The sequence below is a fragment of the Malania oleifera genome, chromosome 5 (genome assembly GCF_029873635.1).
Source record: "Malania oleifera isolate guangnan ecotype guangnan chromosome 5, ASM2987363v1, whole genome shotgun sequence".
Lineage (NCBI taxonomy): Eukaryota > Viridiplantae > Streptophyta > Magnoliopsida > Santalales > Ximeniaceae > Malania > Malania oleifera.
Window position 1 is genome coordinate 72,309,082 of NC_080421.1, and position 22,863 is coordinate 72,331,944.

The window sequence follows — 22,863 nt, forward strand, 5'->3', positions numbered from 1 at the left end:
AATCAGAAAAAGGTATCAACACAAAAGTTGTGGGAAATTTTCTTAGCTTTCCATAGACACCAAGATCATCCTATTTGGACCTTACTAGAAAAATTTATTCCCCAAAAACCGAAATATGTTAAGGTTTCGAGGTTGCACTACGTTAAACAACGATTGCTCGATTTTTCCTTGTCAAAGAGCTTTTTGATGACTTAAAAAAATTTTTGGACAAAATATGAGAAAGATATTAAGTCTAATGAAGTTCAAAACTTGTCCAAGTGACTTTCCCATTGATTATAAGATATCTTGTTAATAAAAATCCATTTGAAAGCTCGTTTGATATCTTATATGCCATTATGTCCTTTTATAAAATAAAAAATAAAAAAATACTTGACTTCTTTGAAGCTTTTGGACATAAGACTCATTTTGAAAAATTTGGGACCAAGTATGAAAATGTTTGTAAAACCAAGATGTTAAAAACTTGTCCCTTTTGAAAACATGTTTGAGTTTAGGATTCATTTAACAAACTCTTTAAGTTTAACTTTGAAAATCATGAAAGGTGAGTTTGTGTTTATGACTTTAGTACAATCCTATAAACTCATGTGTCCTAGTATGCATGTGCATTCCTCAACTCTTGCACAGAAATTATGTAAGAAACAAAACGCAAGAGTTACAAAAAGTTCCTACCACACACACAACCCTTATTACAAATAATTCTACAATTAAGCTTCCGGTCGTGCTTCGGTCCTTCCGAAGACATGTTCTTTTGATCTTCTAATTCGCACATCAACTCAGTCCGATCTTTGCCTTCGATCCAGTACTTCATGTATGAGTACCTGTACTAAATATGATCTGCAAAGATAGGAAAACACTAGGAACCACCAAATAGGTTAATATCATCAAAACACTTTAACCAACAATGGTGTAGCCACCAAGGCTAACATTCTCCCCTTTTTGATGACGTCTAACCTATTACAAATTTACTTAATCTTGGCATTTGTATTTATACTTACTATGGTTTGATATGCAAAGATATGTTAACCTAGAATCATTAATGGATTGTTATCATCAAAACAAGACAATTAAGCTTACGTAGCCTCTAAGGCTAACAGAATTCCTCTCTGGTCACCACCATTGGATGAATTTTGGCAAACCTTAACACTCTTATACCACTGATGGGTGGATGGGACTCACTCAATCACTGGTTGTAATTGAACTCAGTGAGGAAACACTCAAATTGCACACAAACACTCTTTGATTTTAATAATAATCTGAAAAAATACAAAGAACTCATAAATTACAATTTCTTCTCTCAATCAATACTCTCCCTCCTCTACACCACATATATTACACACACACACATCTCCATATATATAGCAATGGATGGGAATGGTAGGTGGAGATTAAAATCAACAAAGGTAGTGTTGGCCTTACAAGGTTTAAAATCTTGTTATCTTGTTTGGATGTTAACAAACAAGTGAAATTTAATGTATTTGTGTGAGTAATGATATTTCAGGGCTCATATATGAGAAAGTAAGGTCAAAGTGCTCACAAGGATCAAATGAAGCCTAAATGAGTCAAAGCATGGATTTAAAGATGATATATTAAATCTTGAAGATTATTAGGACATGAATGAGTTATTGAAAGCCAAGAAATATTAAAGTCAAAAGAGCCAAAGAAAGGCAAAGTGAGAAAGCTCAAAGAATATGGAATCTTTAAGAAAATATGGACTCAATCCAAGGACAAAGCATGAAGACTCAAGAACCTAGAATGTTAATGTTTTATAAGTCTCATGTAAGTGCTTTAATGTTTAAAATATCTTTTGAAATATTTTGAAGCTCTTAAGTTAACTTCTTGGACCTAGATATCTTTTAAAATACTTGAAAAATATTTTTATAAGGTCAAAAATTATTTTAAAAATGTTAGAATCATTTTTGGAATGAAAAACACCAAAAAGAGTTTTTCCAAATGTTGTCAGTTTTTATATAGCCGCATTGAGGTGAATTTTTATCTATCCAAATCTCCTTATTTTAAAATTTTTTCAACATAAAAGTTGTAGTATTTTCTCGTAGCTTTCTTTTCACACTAAGAACACCTAATTTAGAGTTATATATAAAAAGTTATGGCTAAAACACTAAAACAGGGTCACTGCTGTCAAACATCTGAACACTGTACACGGGAGGGACTTCAGCTGTCTGAATAGCACACAAAACCACTTCAGACGTCTGAACTTGTAATTTCAGACGTCTGAAGATTTTCTAGAACAAAAATAAAGAGGCAGTAGTTGTTTAGACATCTGAACCCGGCACTTCAGACATCTAAACTCGACACCTCAGACGTCTGAACTCTCTCTTCAGACATCTGACCTTGTGTCCAGTACATTTTTAAAAGGGTTTTAGGAACTTTAGACATCTGAACTTGAATCCTCAGACATCTGAACATTGTTCAACGGGAAAATTTTTTAAAATCTAATTTTTAAAATATAGCCGTTTCAGCTCCAAATTTTCTAAAAACTTGGGAAACTCTTTAAGGAAACTTTAGCAACATGGAAAGAAGTTTGAAAGCCTATAAATACATGGTTTTGTAAATCAAAACTCATCCAAGAATTGAAAAATCTATTTGTAAAACTGAAAGCACTCTTGTTCTTCCAAAGCTCTCTTATTCACTCATTGCAAAACTCTTTTGCTAAGATATTCTGAAGTGCTAATCCTTCCTCCACTGAATTCCTACTGCTAATCCTCATCTAAGAAGGATATTGGTGAATTCTACACTTGAACTTCATTGTATTTCATATAGATATTTTACATTCAAGTATATAGTGCTGAAATTGTACTAACTTGCTCTTTGAGAGAGTATACTTGTACGCAGATTATATCTTGTTTTCTTGTAATTCTTTGACGTTCCAAGGATTGTTTGGATCGTTGGCTAAGTAAGGGGACATTGCTTAGAGAGGCTAGCTCTAGCCTAAAGGAGTGACCGAACGAGGGGACATCGTTTGGAGAGGCGGGCTCTAGCCTAGTGAAGAAGTGTTTGAGCGTGGGGTATTACTTGTAATCAGGTTTTGTTCCACCCGTCAACGGAACAGGTTTAGTGAATCCTTCGGTGGTTTTTCAAAGGCGAGGACGTAGGCTGGGTATAAGCCGAACCTCGTAAAAATCTTCATCTCACTCTCTCTTTCCCTTATTCTTTATTTTCAGTATATTTAAATTGCGTGGATGGTTTATTTGATAATCATATATACTACGTAATATAGAAATCAAGTAAACTTAAAGTTTAATTTTGATTTGGGTTGCAGAAACCGAAAGGAAGTACGTTGGTTATATACCATATCTTGCGGAAACCATACGGGAGTACGTTACTTGGTTAACAACCCAAGGATAAATTAACTAAGAGTTTAGTTGAGTTCTGAATATTGAGAAGAGTGGGAATGTGTTGTTGAAAAACATATTGAAGAAGTAAATCTAAATCAACAAAGTATAAATTATAATTTAACTACAGGGCTTACAAATTCATAATCACAAGGCTTGTATAAACAAACAAACTATCTCAAGATCTTATATTACCAAAGTGCTGAATACTTTATATCTTGGTTTGGTTGTTTGTTGTTTAATTTGCACTTGGAAAATAAATTGATTATTTGGTTTGAAGATTGTGTTTAATTGATTGGTTGTTTAATTGTGTTATTGACTGGATAAAAGAACTAAGTTCTTGATTGATTAAAGAATTAAAAAACAAGTCAAGAATTGGTTAAAAGAAATAAAAGAAGTTTAAGGTATTTTAAAAGGAATCAAAATAAATTTTTAGAATCCAATTCACCCCCCCCCCCCCTTCTTAGGAAGTTATTCCTAATTTCAGGTAGGCTGAAGTTGGTGGAGGTGGCTAACTACTACAGCTCAACAATTCAAGGTTGGTGGAGGAGGCTACTGACTTCTCCACTACAGCCCAATGAAGTTTAATATTCAAAACATTTGAGCCCTATATAAAGCCCAATTAAGTGCAAACAAGTGTCCTATAACAATTGGCCTATTTTTCATATTTTTTTCCACATAATAATAATAATATTAATAATTCTAACATCTTGCTAAACAATCATAATCATGATCAACCTGGACCCATGGGTACCACGGATATACTTATCATACAACTCTAATACCTAAGCAACGGAAAACATAAAATTACATACATGTCATACAAAACCAGAAACCATACCAGAGTTCTACTGAATCTGTCATATATATACAATCATCCACAAAAAGACCCAAAAAGTATTGTAGGGTCATAATCACACAAAAACCCATCTGACCCTATCTCACCTATTTACCCTTCTGACAGTGTAGTTCGGCCAACTCCTACCGCTGCGGAGCTTTATCCGCCCTTCTACCTGGATTTCCTGAAATATTTATATGGTTGGGATATCTAAATAAAACATGATTTGTCATAACATAGGTTAACATACTAAATTTCTGTACAGGAAAATCATCTTATAGGACTATACCATACTTGAAATATTACTCAGGATAGTTAGATAGCTATTGTTATGTCTTACCCCCCACATGATAGAATTATGCGACCCGCAGGTTGGACCTAGTAATGGTCGGCCGACCATGCTAAGTCAAACATAGGTGTATAAGTACAATGGGCTTGTTCCACCTGTGTTGAACTACCAGGGGAATTACGACACTCTCGTAAAGCCACATCGACTGCCATCTCCCACACTCTACATACGATGTGTGGTAACACTAACATATTCATAATCGTGAACATATAGCTACGGTACCGTGCTTCATAAAACTAAACTAAGCTATCTGGGTTCTAATAGCATATAATACATTCCATATTAAAACATAGTTGTTTCGTATTTCAGAATAATATTTAACATAAACATATTTCATGATTTTTTACATATCATACATAATCACGACGTCAATGGCGGGATAATTCATAATGTAAAAATTACGGCATTTACGCCGACATAATTCATAACATAATAAACATAAGTTCTTGCACCATTTAACATAATCTTAAAATCATAGGTTATGTACTATTTTTAGGGTTTTCTTGAAAAGTGCTATAACTTACTTATCTTGAAAAAATCATAATATTTCAATATAACATAATTTTCATGGAAATATTATACTTATGCCACACAAATGTAAGTAGCCTTCTAAACTCATAATTTGTTCTGAAATCATATTTTCTTATATAATGTGTTAAAATCATTTCCCTGTTCAACAGCAGTATTCCCAAACATAGTTCTATGACATACATATTTTCCTGAAAATAAATGTTGTATAATAATAAATAATTTCATAAAAAATGTTAACTTAGTTTATCCCCTTACCTGACTTATTGAGAAGCCCACAATTTAAACCAAACCTACACTTGTGTGTTCCCCAGTTCAACACCCTGAAATTTACATTTTCCCTAACAAAACTTTAGTATTATTCCATATGCTACACTTCCCTCGGTCCAGAAATATCAAATACCTTATAAACTCAAAATAACCAACTTACCCAGATTTTAGGATAGTGTCCAAGTTGGCCTAACCAACGAACTACTCCAACAGACTTGTAGAAAATCTTCCCAGAAGTAATGTGGCAACTTTCGATCGTCAAACTAGCGAAGAACGAAACCAGAAATCTAGAGAGAAGGAGGGAGAGATGAGGTTTAGAGAGAGAGAGAGTTTTGCATGAAAAATTCACGCTGAAATCCCGAGATTAGTGTATTTATAAAATGCGGATTCGTCGACAAGACACGTCACCTCGCTCGTCGACGAGTTCATGAATCGACAAGTTCATGAAGGGAGTTCGTCGACGAACTCGTAACCCTCGTTGACGAACTTCAAGCTGTTAAACCCCTCTCGATAAGTTCTCGTCAACAAGACATGTCTCCTTGTCGGCGATCCCAAGAAGACTGCTCGTTGACGAACACTCTATACTTGTCGACGAGACCCTGCTGATTCCCTTTCGAAAAATCTTTTTTTTTCCTCCTTCCTTTTATTATTAATTACTATAATTCTTTGGGTCTTTACACATCCCCTTAATTTGCTGTATTATTTCTCTACAAAACAATCTCATTTGGCTCACTATTGTCCTTCCGAGTTTCTTTCTTGGTGTTCAGCTTTACTTTTCTCTTTGTCTGTATTCAATTAATTATGCATCTTCATAAAAAAATGAAGTAATATTCCATATTCACAGAGAGAGAGAGAGAGAGAGAGAGAGAGAGAGAGAGAGAGAGAGAGAGAGAGAGAGATCATGGCTAAGTTGTTGAAATTAATTAAATATTACTTGTTGATTATAGTAGAACGGATAATGCCTCATTGAGGCTTACCAAATTATACCAAGCCCCCCCATAAGGTATATACATATAATTTGTAGATAGACGGTCATCATATATCAATAATATACTCGTACAAAACATAAATAAATGTATTAATTAATTAATTCCTCATCATCCTAAGTGCCAGTGCTTGAAGCTCCCCCAAGTCAGTGTGGGGCGGTCTCTTCTTAGCACTGGGGAGATGGCAGGCATTAATCAGATGATGATGATGATTATCGCCATCTCTCTCCAGTACCTGATGATGAATCTCTTGCAGTATTCCCACTCCATTGTTATTATTATTATAAGTAGTACTTTGATCACAATCAATGGATTCAATGGAGCTCGCCGGAGAGACAACGGAGTTCACGTAATTGTTAGTCGCTGAAAAAGTCAGTGGAAGCGCCGTCACCGGCGCTGCTGCTCCGTTCACATTCCCGACTGCCCATTGATTCTCCAAGCTCCGTGACTCCATGAGGTTGCGAGCCAGATGAGCCTTCACTTGCATCAACTGTGCTTGCAAGCATGCTACCTGTCAAACATAATTTTTTAAAATATATATATATATATATATATAAACATAATTTTTTAAAATATATATATATATATTTACATATATCATAAGTGCAGATGTTACTTTGTTTTTCATTTTTAGTAGTTATAAAATTTAAACAATAAAAAATTATTTTTAACTTTTTCAACCAAAAAAAAATAAAATTGAAAGAAATGAGGTTAAGTTTTATAATAATTAAAAATTATTTTGATAAAAACATGCCACGTGAATTACAAGAAAAAATATATATTTTTATGCACATGACCCGCTTTCATTATAAAAACACAGTAAATAAATTGTAAGAAACTTTATCTAAATTGATGGGAGAAAAAATTTGTTGACAATATTTTCATCCATACAGTAGTATCGAGTTTCAGGAGAGAGAATTGATATTTTTTTCTACTCCTTTGGTATTTAGAAGAAAAAATCTCAAATTAAAATCACTAAACCATCTTCAAAAATTTAAAATGACGAGTGCATGATATTGTGTTTACAAAAATGAATTTTGAGTTTAGATTTGAAGGTAAAGAATACAATTTCAAATTCTTAATTAAAGAATCACTTGATGTATATGATGAATAAAAAAGCTTCTTCCTGCTCTTCTTTGCCTTGGAATTTAAAACCCTACACCCTCAACATAATCCACCCAATGAATGGGACAAAACCCCCACCTCAACCCTGACAACTCACTCACATCAAAGATAAGACGCATAACATATTTAGCATTCCTTCACAAATCATTCCCTCACAGATACCATACTTAGCATTCTTGGCGGGCGGTGAAAATTGGTGAGCTAGCCAACATGCATGTCATGCTAAATGCTCTGATCCAGAGCATGAATTTCAAGCACATTAATGAACAAATATTGCAAATGGCAGCAGGAGACGCGTACAGAAACCCAACGCTCGAATTAATTAAGTAAGAACAACAAAACAAACAAGTAATCAAGATGAGCGGCGAGGGGGGAATGGATGACCTGCTGCTGTAAGGCGAAGATATGGGCGACGCAGCCGTAGACGGGGTCCCGGATCCTGGCCTGCGCCTCGTACGCAATCGTCACCACCGCCTCGCACCGGTCCGGCACCGGCACGTGCAGCAGCAGCTTCGACACATTGCTGGCCCCGAACACCTTGTGGATCGCAGCGAACCGCGCCGGCCCCTGCTCCGAGCAGAAATACGGCGCGAATATGCAGTCCGACACGCACTTGCGCCGGAGAAACTTGCATGCACCGCACGGCGACCCGCTGCCACTTGCGGCGGCCATGGAAGAGAAGAACACACGCAAACGCAAAGGCAAAGGCAAAGAGAGAGAAAAGGAGAGAGTAATTATTCTATCTTTAGTTTTTTTTTGTGCTTAATTAATTGAAGGGCACACGAGCACACTCAAAAAATGGTGACACAGAGGAGAGAGGGGGGGGAGGGGTGTTAATAAGGAGGGAGGAGGAGGGGGCATGGAGGGTCTGGGTGTAGGGTTTAAAGGGAACATTATTTAATGGATTATGCAACATGGCTACGGTTTTCTAATGCCCTGCACGAGTTGTAGTTCTATGACTTTTTTTTTTTTTTTTTATAATATTAGGATCAGTAAAGACATTATAATTATTATTAATTTTATATATATATATATATATATATATATATATATATAGAGGGGATTTGATCTTTGATTTGTTTATTGTATTTTCCTTTGTGTTTTGTTGTTTATTTTTTATCCGCCGAACGCCGCACCTGGGAAGTGCTGCCATCTGTTGGGTGGTGGCGCTGGGTTACTGCCACCTGGCGGTGGTGACGGCTCTCTCCCTACTTTGGACTTTTTTTTTTTTTTTTTTTTTTATTATTATTATCATCTAATTTGATTATGAATGAATTCAAATGGTGGTGGGAGTACGAAGGTAAGAGAAAGTCAAAACAGGGTTTGGGAAGGGTAATTCTTAGCGTTTAAATTATCAAGTTGTAAAAGTCCTTGTGCCCCTTTGACTTGCAAGCCTGGCATTGGCATTGCCATTGGCAAGCAAGAAAGGAAACTTCTCTTCTTTTGCTTTTTTTTGTTATTTTTGTTTTGTTTATATTTCCAATATATACAAAATTTTATTATTATTTTTATAATCTAGGAACTTCAACCATCATCGCGTCACTTTTAACACTATGGTGCGGCACCGAATCCGAAGAGGTGAAAGCCCTCCGCCCATTAACGTGCCCCTGATAATTTACAGGGATAAACTCTCAAGAAAAAATCGAACCCGTAACCTTAGGATCACTAAACCCGTGACCTGGTTATTTTGCACGATGGTAAACTCCAATCTTAGGAGATTCGGGAGAGAGTGCCCCCTCTTGTAAAATTCTCATTTTCCATAAAACTTCAAATAAATAAAATAAACAAACAAGTATATGTAGAATGCGTAAGCGCTTGGGAAGTGAGCTTTTTCTTTATCTATCCTCTCATGGCAGTTAAGTAGCTAGTCGGACAACCCATGTTGAGCCCAAGAATTCGTTTGTCAACTACATCAAAGTTTCGTAGTAATAAAGTCACAAATTAATTAGACTTATAAATGCTAATTTCATTGTATTTTGTTTTATTCGTGCATACTAATATTAAGTTACGGTGTGTTTAAACGCAAAATTTAAGTCCTATAAATAAAGCTAGGTGAATTGGCACAAAATATAACTGACATCCACATTTAAAAATTATAAATTCAGATTCCCAAAATAACCCTCAACCGCATATTAACATATAATAATACTATATTATAGGATATTTTAAGTGACTAAGTGAATTTTTTAAGTCCCATAAATGAATGTTCATAAAAATCAAAAATTCTTTAGTGTTTGTAAATATGCATTCTGACCTTATATTTAGATTTAAGTGAATTTAAATATAATTATATCCTCTATTTTTCTGAAATTAATATAAATTTGAATTCAAAATCTCAAATCCAAAGCAATGTAGACGCATTTTAAATTGATATTTCAATTTAGATGTGTGAAAATGACTTAAAATCCATTCAAAACCCTTGAACTACTTAAATCCTTTGCTCAAGATAAACCTCAAAAATCATTCCGAGTAGGCGACAATAATCATATTTCATCATTTTCTTAAGACTATGTACGTTGTATCCATCAAATTGTGGGTCAGGGAAACAAAAAAATCCTGATCTGTAGATTTAATTACCCTTCAACAGTCCAAATTGGAAATTTTCCCGGAAGAGAAAGATCTGATTGCAAGGGGAGTGAGAAGCAATCTCCCCAGACTAAAGGTGGAGGGAGTGGGGCAAAAGGGCAGCTGCAACAAGAAGTTGGTTTCGTCAGCAGAGAACAAAGGACAATGGCCGTTGGCACAAAGGACAAGTTTTCATGTTAAGGTCATTACTCCAGCTGGCATCCTTCCAACCCACACCCTCACTCTTCTGAGACGCTTAAGATCAGTCCAGCCCATCTACCCAACCATGACATATCAGCACTCACTGCTGCTCCTAAAGCATCATCCCTGCACATGGCACACGTGCTAGCCGCCTACAAAAATCTTCTTGATTAAAGAATTTTATGTTGCATAACATTTATACAATGATCAGCAAGAAAGAGACGAATTGATGACAAACATGACAGATATGACAATAACCACCATTTGAAATTTTCACACAAAAACGAAAGGATTTCATCTTGTTTCCAATACTTTACAAAATGTCATTTGCACCCAAAAGCACACTAAAGATCCCCAACAAACCCCAAAATGAGATCTCATGATAACAGAAACAAGTGCCACACGAACTCGAGAGATGGCATTCGTGCAACGTCCCATAAGACGCAAACGCAAAAAGTCTCAATCATGTTCTTCACGCAACAACAGAAATATGCACAATAAACCCCAAAAAACCAAAAAACAAAAAACATGCATTTTCCTCTGCTGCTTCATCTCTTGTGACTAAACCTAACCTTCAGCAAGAACTGCATCTTCACCTGTAAAAAACATCAACCACCAAACTTAGTTTACAGGCCACATAAACAAGCACTTGTTTCCAAAACACAAGTTACAGAATAGCGCTAATTGAAATCAAATGGCCAACAATGTCATATTTTTAATCAGTTAAGACAAACAAGCCTACCACCATGTGTATGAACTGGCAGCAATTCAAAGATCGGCAGAATCTGGAAATGATTTTCTACACTAAAAGCTATTCCACTATTGTTATTCTTCTAACATACAAGAAACTTATTTCACCAATATATAAATATCTGAAATTTCAGTTAACCAATTTGATTTTCAGTGAGTGGCATACATATGCCAAAAATGAAAAATAGAACTCAATATAAATAGGTGACAAATCATGCATGAAGGAAGCCAATATGCATTTAAAAGTATTAACGTTGGCTACATGAAAACTAAACACAGCTATCATGGCACTGCAGCAAAAGTATAACAGACTACAGCAAGAATATCTAGTGTTACACAACAACAAAAAAATGATGAAAAAATAAAGGAAAAAAATAAAAAGGCAAAGTAAAACTTACTTGCGCTGTATTATAGACAATATACTCATTATACATCAGCTCAGAGGCCTTGACATTTGAAGAGACAGGTTTTCCACAAGGCACAACAACGTCATCCCTCCACTTCACATAATCTGACTCCCGAGGCTTCGTCTTGCCAAGTCCTTTAGTTGAGTGCTTCCCTTCTGGAGGTTTCTCCATGTACTAAAATTCAAGAAAGGGAAAAGGCGTCAACTTCAATCTGGGGAAAAAAATACATGGAAAGATTGATGCATACTTTTGAATTGAACTTTTCCACCTTATACACACGTATCAAATACAATTTAAATTAACATGCACTTAATGGGAGAAGATCACAGAAACAAGTTGTACCCATGAGTGCATAAGAAAACTTACCGTGGCATTCTTGAGCTCATGAATTTCTCCCAGTGCAACTTCACTCAGAAGCATTAAGCCCACAGGATTGCTCCGACTGGTATAGCAATATTGAGCACTCTTACTAACCAAGTCAGCAAAGTAAACACCCTTGCCAAACTATATAGCAAAAGATATTTAATTGTTAGTTGTCATCAAATTTTGTGCATAGCAAGTACAAGGACACCCAGGTGCATGTGAACATGCACACAGATGGGCACAAACATGCACAGAGATAAGAGAGAGAGAACCATATAGCCAGTTGCAGGAGCTTCGGGAGGAGCTATTCTCAGTCCTTGGCTAAGTATGCCCACAAAATTTGTCAGCCGAGAACCTGCAGAGGACCACATTCCTTAGTGATATTTCTACCTTTATTTGCTTTATGATGTCCTAATCCAATATCTTATCACAAACCAGAATGTAAAAAAAAAAAAATAATAATAATAATAATAGTAATAATAATAATAATGATAATAAATATATATATGCATATATATATATATGCACCACAGCAGAGAACTCTTGTTTATGAGCATTACAACTAACCATGCCAAAGGAGCATTCTGTTCTTCAGTTTTTCGCGGTACGGGGCAAACTTGTCAACTTCCCCTTCCCTTTCAAGTGAAAAAACTTCTTCTAGTTCAAGGGCCCAATCCTGTAGATTTTGTTTAGGATATATACTAGCTAAAAAAAAGGAAAATGCTACCACCAGTCCTCCCCAGAAACAAGAAAATAAATAAAATAACCACAAAACTAAAACTCATTGAATCACCCCACCAAGAAGTGCTGTGTCAAATATTCATGTTTCAAGAAACTCACCTTATGTGTAGGGGCATGAGTGGAACGAAGATATTTTTCAATCAATTGATAATCTTCACTATCATGAGGAAGTGGAGCAATATCACAACGAAGCTTCCTATACTTGTCATCAAGTGAGTCATCATTATCAAAATCAAAGCCAACCAATCTGGAAGCTATTTCAATGTCTTGGAGCGCTTCCAACATTTTCACCTGCCATAGTTTCATATAAAACAGATAGAAGAACTATATTAATTCTAGAAACCTAAAAGCAATACTAAGGCACTTGCCTTTTGTATGAATGGTTGCATGCTTAATAATGCACATCACCAATTTATTCAGATAATAATGTCTTAACTCAGAGATATTACTTACTCCAATTCCCTACCAATTATACAAAAACTAGAAAGCACAATTAAAAATAAAGTTGCCATCCTGGAGTTTATATAAGAACATTTTATTTACCTAAAATGTCATCATCCAGCCCCAAAAATTGCAACCAACCTCCCCCCAACCCCCAAAAAAAATGAAATAAATAAATAATAAATAATAAAAATAAAATAAAATTTGTGCAGAGTTTAGCAAGATTTAGGTAATTTTCAAGCTATCTCAATATAAACCACATCTTTCAGCACCTGTGAATTCCTTCACCGTACTCCAAAACAACCAAATGATACAAGAATAAATCAAAAGCATGGCCGATATCTAAGGTAGTTTCATTTATCCAATGGATGTGCTTCAATTTCATTCAGTTACCAAATGAGCTTCATTTCACTCTTTAGCAAGTGTTTCCAGTGGGGACAGACACAATCAAGCTTCAGGGTACAATTTATCTGCTATAGAAAAATTGTTGAATCCCATGCATTTGTGCCTATATCACATAGAAAGCATGTAGATGAGATGAACTCTACCCCATCCATTTAGTTCTTAACATGATAAAGGACGCCCCCGACCCACAAGGCTCCCTGCTTTGTGAGATAGGGGGAGGGTTGTCACAGTATACGCAACCTTACCCCTACTTTTACGCAGAGAGGCTGTTTCCTTAGGCTCAAACCCATGACCAACTGGTCAAAAAGGAAGCAACCTTACCTTTGATCCAAGTCTCACCCCTAGCCCATCCTTTTAATCACAAGAGAATTTGAGCAGCACCAAAATAAATAATCACAGAAATTTGCATCCCTAGCCCATCCTTTTAATCTCAAGGGGCAAAAGGGGGAAGTCCTTTTTTAAATAAGAAGAGAATTTAAAAGTAGAATCAATATTTACAATATAACCCCAAAATAACTGAAATTCTTTAAGAAGTAATATTTTCCCAAATTAAAATAAAATCAGCCAGCTTATGAATCGACTCTAATCAGTGTTTGCAAAGGGAAAAAGCGCAAGGCGAGGCATTGTACCCCGGATGAGGCAGGCATAAGCTTCAATGAGTTAATGCACAAGCCTTGAGAGAGAATCTGGAAAGTCCTATAACATCTTGCACAAACCAATGTTCAGCAGTTCAGCCTCGTATCTCAACTCTGTCTAGTACTTCTCACACATATCATAGCTGAGAGAATCATATACTAAGGAATGAGGCATCATCTTCTGGAACAAAGGGCTTCTCGAAATTGAGAATAAAGAACAAATTAATTCCATGTGCACGCCACAGGACAGCAGTGGCGTGGGGGGGCGGGGAGGGGTGATTGTAGACATCAATCATAGAAGCTTCCCAAACGTAGTTACGTAGAGGATAACAAAAAAACCTATTTTAAAGTGATATAACATTAGAAATGAAGTGCACCGGAATGGCCTATCCAAAACAAATTTTCATGACATACTGACATCCCCTTTTTCAATAAAAATGAACTTCATAAAAGAAAGCAGGAAAAAATACAAGAAATGAAGAACAGTAAGTCCTAAAGAAAACTAGAAAAACAGTTACAAAAGAGCAGCTTTCCAATCCCTTTGCAAGCCAGAAAAACAAATTTCCCTAAACATCCCCGAGGCAATTGACCAAAGGGAAGCTAGGAAAATCAATCTATCTTGTAACAAATATAGTGACATTGCCTTGTCCCTAAAAATCTTGGCACGCCTCCACATTCATAATGTCCATAAAATAGCATGACAAGCACGATTCCAAAAGTTGTACCTTTCGCGTCCCAAAACCTCAGAACTTCACTAACATGAAGTCGATCAATATTACTTGTGGAATCACCAACATTTCAGCAAACACGGAAGAAATGTTTCACAAAGCTGTCTATTCCCCCCGCCCCCCATGTAAATATATATATATATATATATAATGGCCATTTGTTTCATTAGACTGGAAATTCAATGTGCAAATATCCATATCAATTGCCTTATAAGGTCTCTTCACCAACAATAAGTCATTAGGATTGATCCTAACAGCCTAAGCTTTCAGGCAAAGTGGTAAGCTAATTGGACCCACAGGATGGAGCACCTTGTACCATTTTAAGAAATTCTCCCTACTACATACCACAAGCCTAAGTTGAACAACATAGTGATGTAGGACAAGAAGCAAGACCTTGAAAAGATCCTCGCTGGAGAATAATTAAGAAGAGTTGGGTCAAGGAATTGTTGAGTTTAGTTAGTAATTTATTGTGTTTAGTATTCATTAGTATAAGATTATGTTTATTTGGGGGTTGTTTGTAATATTTGTGTAATGTAAGTTTTTTTGTAATTCATGTTGTTTTTTATGGGTATATGTGTAATTCCATGTGTAGAGACTTTCTTATGAATAGTGTGAAAGCCATGTTGTAGGCAGTTGTTGAATATGAATTGAAGTGAACATGAGTTTCCCTCTTGTATCTCCTCTCTCCTCCCTTCCCCTTCCTCTTCTATTTCTTCCAATTTTTCCATGGCTGCAGAACCTTGATCCTGCCGCTCATCATTTGGTATCAGAGCCCAACTTCAATCTTCATTCTTCCATTTCAACCCCGCTATCTTCCCCTTCTCTCTTCTCTTCTGCCCTGTTCTTCTCCCCATCTTCTTTTTCTCTTCTTCTAATTTTCTCTCCCAATTCTCTCTCTATTTATGCTTTCTTCTCTTCTCCTCTCTCTTCTTCTTCTTTCTTTTCTTTGTTCTGATATCCTGTTCCATCCCTAATCCTCTGCTGCCCAGCAGCCTTCTGCCCTCTTTCTTCTTCTCTGTCTCTCTTCACCTTCCCTTCTTCTTTTCCTTCATCGTCCATCCTCTCCATTAATAACTCTCCCTCCATGTTAGTCTCTCATCTCATCATTTCTGCTCTGAAACTTCAGTATTTATAATAAAAAATAAAATAAAATAAAAAACCCACTAGAGAGCAGTTTCTGAACAAATTCCAAAATTTCAGTCATGTCCTCAATTCTCCAAACACCACTTTCCAGCGACCATCCTGCAACAACACCCATTCCTTTGCAACAGAAACCTCCGAAACCCATCCCCTCGAAATTGCATCACCATTCAACCAGTCGTGTGACCCCACACACTGGCCAAACATGCTCCAGTTGTCGGCCTTTGAGAATCCCTAGTGTCTAGTGTTTTTCACATCACACCACCTTCACCACTGTTCTCCCTTCCCCCTGATCTGTACCCACCTGAAGTTTCATCGCCGGACTCTCATTGCCAGAAACTCATGTGCCCCACACACCAGAGATATGCTTGAGGAAGTCTTCTGCAATTTCCTGTCTCGTGAGAAATTACCTGCAGCCATGATATTTTGAAAATCTCCATGATAATTTGATTTTAAGCTTGATATTTTAATTGGCGGACATAATATATTGCAAGCAAGCGCAATAATTTGGCACAAAACCCTAGAAATTGTCACTCCCAGCATCAACAATCATATTTTATTGCTGCAATTTGAGAGTTTTGTAAGTGAATTTGTTTCATTTCAGCGAGACACCCAAGATTTACAGTGAACTGAAGATCTTTCTTGAAAATTGGGAGTCAAGTTTATTGTTTTTGAATGATTAGTTTGAGAATTGTGGGCTAGTTTGTTACAAACTTTGGTATGCATAGTTGCAGTGTACGTAAGTCCAGCAATATGGTGACAAATTATTGGACAAAGGAATGCCATTTATCACACCATGGGCACTATTTCAAGCATTTTCCCACCTTTCTCAAGTGTGGAGAAAATTTTTGCAAGATCATCATTGATGGAAGATGCCCAATGAATGTAGTTTCCCTCATTGGGGTCACTCGTCTGCAGCTTCATCCAGAACCTCACCCAGAGCCTTATACAATGTCTTGGACTGATAACACTACCTTACATGATTATGAAATATGTTTAGTTCCTATCCAAATGGGTGACTATTTTAATAATGTTTGGTGTGACACCATATCCATGAACATTGGCCATGTACTCCATTCTCTTTGGTTGGATGATTTGGGTGTAACTAAGGACATGAGAAACGTATGTCTTTCGCTATAATGGGAAGAAAATTATTTTGAAGCCTGCTCTACCCATCAACAAACACAAAGAATCAGCCACATTTACCCAAGCTGAAAACACTACGAGCACAGAAATGCATGTGCTTGTAGACATCCGAAGTCTTTCAAACATTTCTATTATTGAGTTTGTCATTCTTTATTTATATACTGATGCCAACTCTCTATTCAAAGTCTATGATGCTGCCAAAAGGATCATGCTGCCAAGTTTGCTTCTCACTTATGATCCTCCAATATTTCAAAATTCGAAGCTAAATTTTTTCTAACTAGGGGAGAGTTGATGTAGGACAAGAAGCAAGGCCTTGGTAAGATCCTTACTAGAGAATAATTAAGAAGAGTTGGGTCAAGGAATTGTTAAGTTTAGTTAGTAGTTTATTGTGTGTTTAGTAGTAATTAGTATAGGATTATGTGTATTTGGGAGTTTTTTGTAATATTTGTGTAATGTAGGGTTTGTTTGTAATTTATGTTATTTTAGGGGTATGTGAAATTCCATGTGTAAAGGTTTTCCTATAAATACTGTGTGAAAGCCATGTTGTAGACAGTTTTTGAGTTTGAATTGAAGCGGAAATTAGTTGGCGTTGTATGAGGAGTGGTTTCAAGGCACTCTATGTTAAGGACCATCTAATAAGCCACTTCTATAGATTTTCAGACAACAAAACCTAACCTCCCTCTAAATATCCTCTTTTAAGGCCATGAACATACCTAGTGACATTGTGACATTCCTTCTCAACACTATACTGTCACTTCTAAGCATAAGCTCCTCAAATCATTGCATGTACCTACTTGTAATCGAAGTTCCTTAATAGTTCAAGAACTTTCCAGATATCACATTCCTGCAGGAAAAAGGGAAGTACTTCTCCAATCTCTGCCTCATAACATCCCAATTGATAATAAAGGCCCACCTAATTGGAGTTTCTGTGGAACATTCTGCCAGCCTGTCACCCAACATGATTTTAATAAAAATTAATTCTCCATCACATCTATCCAATCTATGAAGGTTTGGGATCTAATTTTCAATCATTGATGCAAATATCTGCCTTAACCCTCTCAATTATATCCGCACGGTGCAAATATCTACCTTAGCCCTCTCAAATTAATCTGCCCTATCTTCATGGTGAGACAGGCTATGCGGGTGAAGAGAATGATTAGAGTTGACTAGAGTTGAATTGGTACCCCTTGTGTCTAACCTCGTTGAACATTCTTATTGTACATTTGACTATTTTTGAGTTCGCTAGTCTACCTACCAGTCTAAGGTTTTGAGACATGCTATTGGTACATATATGAATTCTAAGATGATGAGGATACATATCACTGAACCAACAGAATATGGGGATCCATAAGATCACTACAGATTCTTCAACTACAATGCACCAACCAAATAGTGTTAGGATTTGCACCCATCGAACTGCTTAAATTGTTGATCTACTAATCCTGAGCATGTATAATATGAGGAAAAAAGTTGGTGGCCTTGGAAAAATGCAAAAAATGGAGTGGAATGGATGAATGCTGAAGAAGACTCAAAATCACATTAAGAAATATTTTTTTCAGGTTACAAAACAATTCCATCAAAAACTAATAGGGTAATATGAATTCTAAACCAATAACATGACAATGCACACAAAAACGAAGCTATCAAATTTAACTGCCAGTGAAACACCACGTCCTACAAGGCGCAAGCAATCAAATGGTTGATCACAATAGTAATAGTGCAAGTGCTAGATGCACTAAATCAATGTTATGGAAATGACAAGAAACAAGATAAGACAAGGATCAGAAAGGAAACAAGAATTTCTGGAGAATCATACAAGATCCAACTGTTCTTTTTTCTCTGATAGGTGGTCAGAACATCTAGGTTCAAAAACACTAGAGATCAAAATTATTGAAGAAACAACAAGATGTTTCTTTTGTCCCTTCTAGGCTCCCTCTCTCTCTCTCTCTCTCTCTCTCTCTCTCTCTCTCTCTCTGAGTTATGCAATTGTACAAATTTTCATAGTCAAACAAATAATAATAAAGCCTCAATAGAAGAGATCCTACTACACCAAGTGACATCAATTGTGCTTTTGCAGGCTCTTTAAGCTCTTTCTACAATTTGCTGTTTCATATTTGAACCACAACCTAAAAACTTGATCTTTTGGGTGAAGTGATAATCGACATGGTATATAGCCATGGTTGCAAGCACCTGAGGAGGTTTTGGGTTCAAATCTTAAACCCCCCTCCCCCCACCCTCCGTGTTTCGAAATAAAATTGAAGCAGGAAAAGAATTGAGGAATGGAATCAAGGCAAAAATGGAATTACTTTTGGAATGCAATTACTGCATTTGATTAGTAACATAGAATGACTGTAAGAAAGTCAATTTCGATTTCTTTCCAACATTTGGTTCGGTATTCTTTAATGGCTTCTATAACGAAATAAAAAATTAGCCTTTTTTTATAATTATCCCCAATGCATAATTATTTAATTTTGCAATTATTATTATTTTTATTTTATAATAATGACTATTATTAGTGTTATTATTATTTTACAATAATTGATATCATTAAAATAATAATAACTATTATTATTTTTTCCTTTGTTATTAATATTGTTCTTGTTTTTATTTTTATTATTACTATAATTAATATTATTTTTATTGTAATTTTTATTGGTTGTTCTTATTATATTTTTATTTTTTATAAAATTATTATCATTAAAATAATAAAAATTTATTATTTTTACCTTTTATTATTATTATTGTTCTTCTTGTTATTACTATTTTTATATTAATAAATATTACTTTTTATTGTAATTATTATTAGTTGTTACTTTTTTATAATAGTAATAATTAGGATTATGATTTGTCGTCGTTTTAGTTTGATCATCATTATCTTTATAAAAGTGATTGTTACTAGTGATTATTATTTTTTATTGTTATTATTATTATTTTTCCTTTTTATATAATTATTATCCTTGTTATTATTATATTATAATAATTATTATTTTATTGTAAATATTATCATTTGTTATTGAGGAGGCCCCCTTTCTCCAAAAGTTACAGGGCTATTTTGCCGAGTTCCTTAAGGAAAGTTGTCTCGCACCCCTAGGTATCCTCTACCCACCTATGCCAATTTCGATTATATGTACCCTTTTGTTGAAGGTTGTGCAAGCTTTTCCTTTGACTCTTGTTCTTTCTTTATCCAAAAATGACCCCAAATGAACAAGGAACCTATTATTTTTGTAATAATTATTATCCTTAAAATAATTATTATTATTACGGCCTTTTCTTATTAATATTATTTTTTTCTATCATTATTTTGTATTATAACAAATATTTTTGCAAATATTATTAGTTGTAATTATTTTTATTATAATAGTACCAATAATTAATATTATTACTATCTGTTGTTTTTATAATATTTTTTTTATTACAAAATGAGTTTGACTCCATGAAATGAAGATGGATTCCAATCCATTTAGACTGGAATCATGATTCTACCGTTCACAAACCAAACGCAAGAATAGGATTCCATTCCTGAATTTTGATTTCATTCAAGACCTGATTCCACCAACCAAATAGGGGGTTATAGCTCATACTTACCTATACTTTGTTTAATTATACAAAGTTGCACGTTTTCTATTCGCCTAACAGGTCTTATTCATTGTTTATTTACCTCGTCATTTGTGATGAAGTACGAGTGTATGTCAAGGCTGGATATACATTGTCAGCTAACAACCTAACAGTTCATGCTTTTAGGTAAACTGGGTATACTTGTGATTTATGGGGTATTTGTTTTGCAGGCCAAGGCATCACAATATTGGACTGGAATGGAAAGCACTAGACTGGAGTGAAAATTCGATAATTATCCTACCCCATCATGTACAAGGACATGAGGGAAACTTTCTAATTTCTTTTTAGTTTTTATACCCACAAAATGGCTTAGCCTGGTTACACGGTGGCTCTAGCCCAGTTACACTGGCTATATCCCCTTAGCCAGTCCAATCTCATATTTTGGTTGCACCAGACATGGGCTCTAATGAGCTTACCCAAGCCTATACACCCTTACCATTTGAAACAAACGTACTCTTACACCTATAGAGTATCTAAGATTTCTGAGCTTGGACTCCAATGTCTCGCATAAACATTGAATTTCTTGAAAAAACACTCAAATTTATTTTAAGAAATTCTCAAAATAACATTGCAGAATTTCAAAGAGAAGCTGTGAGAACCACTTTTTCTAAAATCTGGAACCTCACCAGAAAAATTTCAATTCTCCAAGGCAAATTTAAAATCTCAAGAATAGCTCAAAAACATCGCATTCTTTTCTCAATTTCTCAGATTATTGAGTCAACATATCTGAATTGGATTGATAACGAATGAGTGAAATATAACTGCAATTTATGTGCCCTAACATTGTGTGTGGCACTCAGGCAGCAATTTCTTGAGGGATGCTAAATCTGAACATGGAGATCTCAATTATGATACCAGTGTGAGTAGAAAGTCTAAAAGATGATGTTCTTGGCATGTCAAAGGCAGTGTACAATACAGGTGATGCATGATGGTGCATGGAAAAAAGAGCAAAATGGGATATTGGGCTTGTGCTGTTTCAAAGCTTCTGATTGGATGGTGTGGGTGGTGTGTCCATATTTCAGACAATTTGGTGTCCTAAACCCTGCTAACTGGTAATTGAGGTAGATCAAAAATGGACAGGTGTTTGGGAAGAAGATAGTTTGCCGTTAAGACTATCACTTATCAGCATTGGCTGCACAGCACAGGACAATAGTAGTGTTTTACAGTAACAGATGAATAGTTTATGAAACACATGAACTGCTCTACAACTTCAATTTCTGTTTCCCTTTATAAAATTATGACTTTGAGGGAGAGGAGTAAACATAAGGGAGAGAAAGGGAATTTGGAGTTCAACTTGTAGCTGCAAAACTAAACTGTTCCTTTACTCATATACAGTACACATAACCCTAAAATTAAAAGAGATATCAATATGTACAAAATAACCTCAAAAGAACTAAAATTCATAAGTTTGTCAGATCTGCCGAATTAAAATAAAATTACAAACTTCCTGTACCTGCATCAATAATCAGAGTGCCATATAGGCTGCCTAAGCAGGGGTCCTCTGTCATTTCAAGATCAAAACAAAAGCTACACGTGCAATGCTCACATCACTATTTTCCCCATCTTTAAAATTCTACCTTTAGCACACTTTTCCATTAAATATCAGCACAAAATCATTATTTGCCAATCTCATCCTGGGTGGACACTGAATCTCATTGCACAATTCAAAATATTAATTTTTTAGGAGAAAATTTTAAGTGAACCATTTCTTTGAAAACATTTAGGGGAAGGTATAATGCTTTAGTAGACCAATGGGTGAGCACTCCTGAATATGAACTTCCATTTGGTAGACCAATGAGCATTTTAACAACTAAATATGTGAGAGGCTTACCCAAAAAATAATAATAATAATAATAATAATAATAATAATAATAATAATAAGGTTAATCTGTGAGATGGGAAGGGAGGAATGTTATTTGACTCAATAAACCAACTAAAAGGCATATAGAGATATGAAATGAATAGAAGATGTTGCAAAAATGCTTTGAAATGAGAAGAAATCATTAATCCATCAAAATGCACAAAACTCAGAATATGCAATACATGTGTTGTATGCACGCATGTACAGGAGTAGACTGAGCATGATTAGGTACCTTTGCCTTAAAATCATACTCTTCCCTAATTACACGTGGATGAACAGAAGGGATCACAGTGAAAAAACGGTTGCTGGCATCAACAATCAAGCCCTCTCTGACCGAAGGATCACGAGCATTACTTTGTAACAAATTCTGTATCTCTGTTAATGCCTCAAAACCTGGAACATCAGAGTTGAATAAGCAGCAG

General features: G+C 35.5%; 2 protein-coding genes across 2 annotated transcripts in view; both read right to left on the reverse strand.

The window, feature by feature from the left end:
* Window positions 1-6,399: 6,399 nt before the first annotated feature.
* Window positions 6,400-8,140, reverse strand: LOC131155555 (LOB domain-containing protein 16). Its single transcript, XM_058108776.1, has 2 exons — window positions 7,828-8,140; window positions 6,400-6,829 (listed from the first exon to the last, which is right to left on the reverse strand). Exons 1-2 carry the CDS (start codon window positions 8,113-8,115, stop codon window positions 6,419-6,421), a joined length of 699 nt encoding a protein of 232 aa, XP_057964759.1. The 5' UTR covers window positions 8,116-8,140; the 3' UTR covers window positions 6,400-6,418.
* Window positions 8,141-10,457: 2,317 nt separating this feature from the next.
* LOC131155185 (poly [ADP-ribose] polymerase 1) overlaps window positions 10,458-22,863 on the reverse strand; it is a 29,034-nt gene continuing 16,628 nt past the window's right edge. Inside the window, exons 14-20 of the mRNA XM_058108136.1 lie at window positions 22,674-22,834; window positions 12,570-12,761; window positions 12,297-12,405; window positions 12,002-12,084; window positions 11,733-11,870; window positions 11,358-11,540; window positions 10,458-10,805 (exon numbers count right to left, since the gene is read on the reverse strand). Of these exons, the coding sequence (XP_057964119.1) occupies window positions 10,758-10,805; window positions 11,358-11,540; window positions 11,733-11,870; window positions 12,002-12,084; window positions 12,297-12,405; window positions 12,570-12,761; window positions 22,674-22,834 (914 nt within the window). The 3' untranslated portion in view covers window positions 10,458-10,757. The remainder of the gene's footprint in view (window positions 10,806-11,357; window positions 11,541-11,732; window positions 11,871-12,001; window positions 12,085-12,296; window positions 12,406-12,569; window positions 12,762-22,673; window positions 22,835-22,863) is intronic.

Coding starts and splice junctions, on each gene's coding strand:
- LOC131155555 (XM_058108776.1), bottom strand. CDS start 8,115: ATGGCCGCCGCAAGTGGCAGCGGGTCGCCGTGCGGTGCATGCAAGTTT. Junction 6,830..7,827: donor TCTTCGCCTTACAGCAGCAG/GTCATCCATTCC, acceptor TATGTTTGACAG/GTAGCATGCTTGCAAGCACA.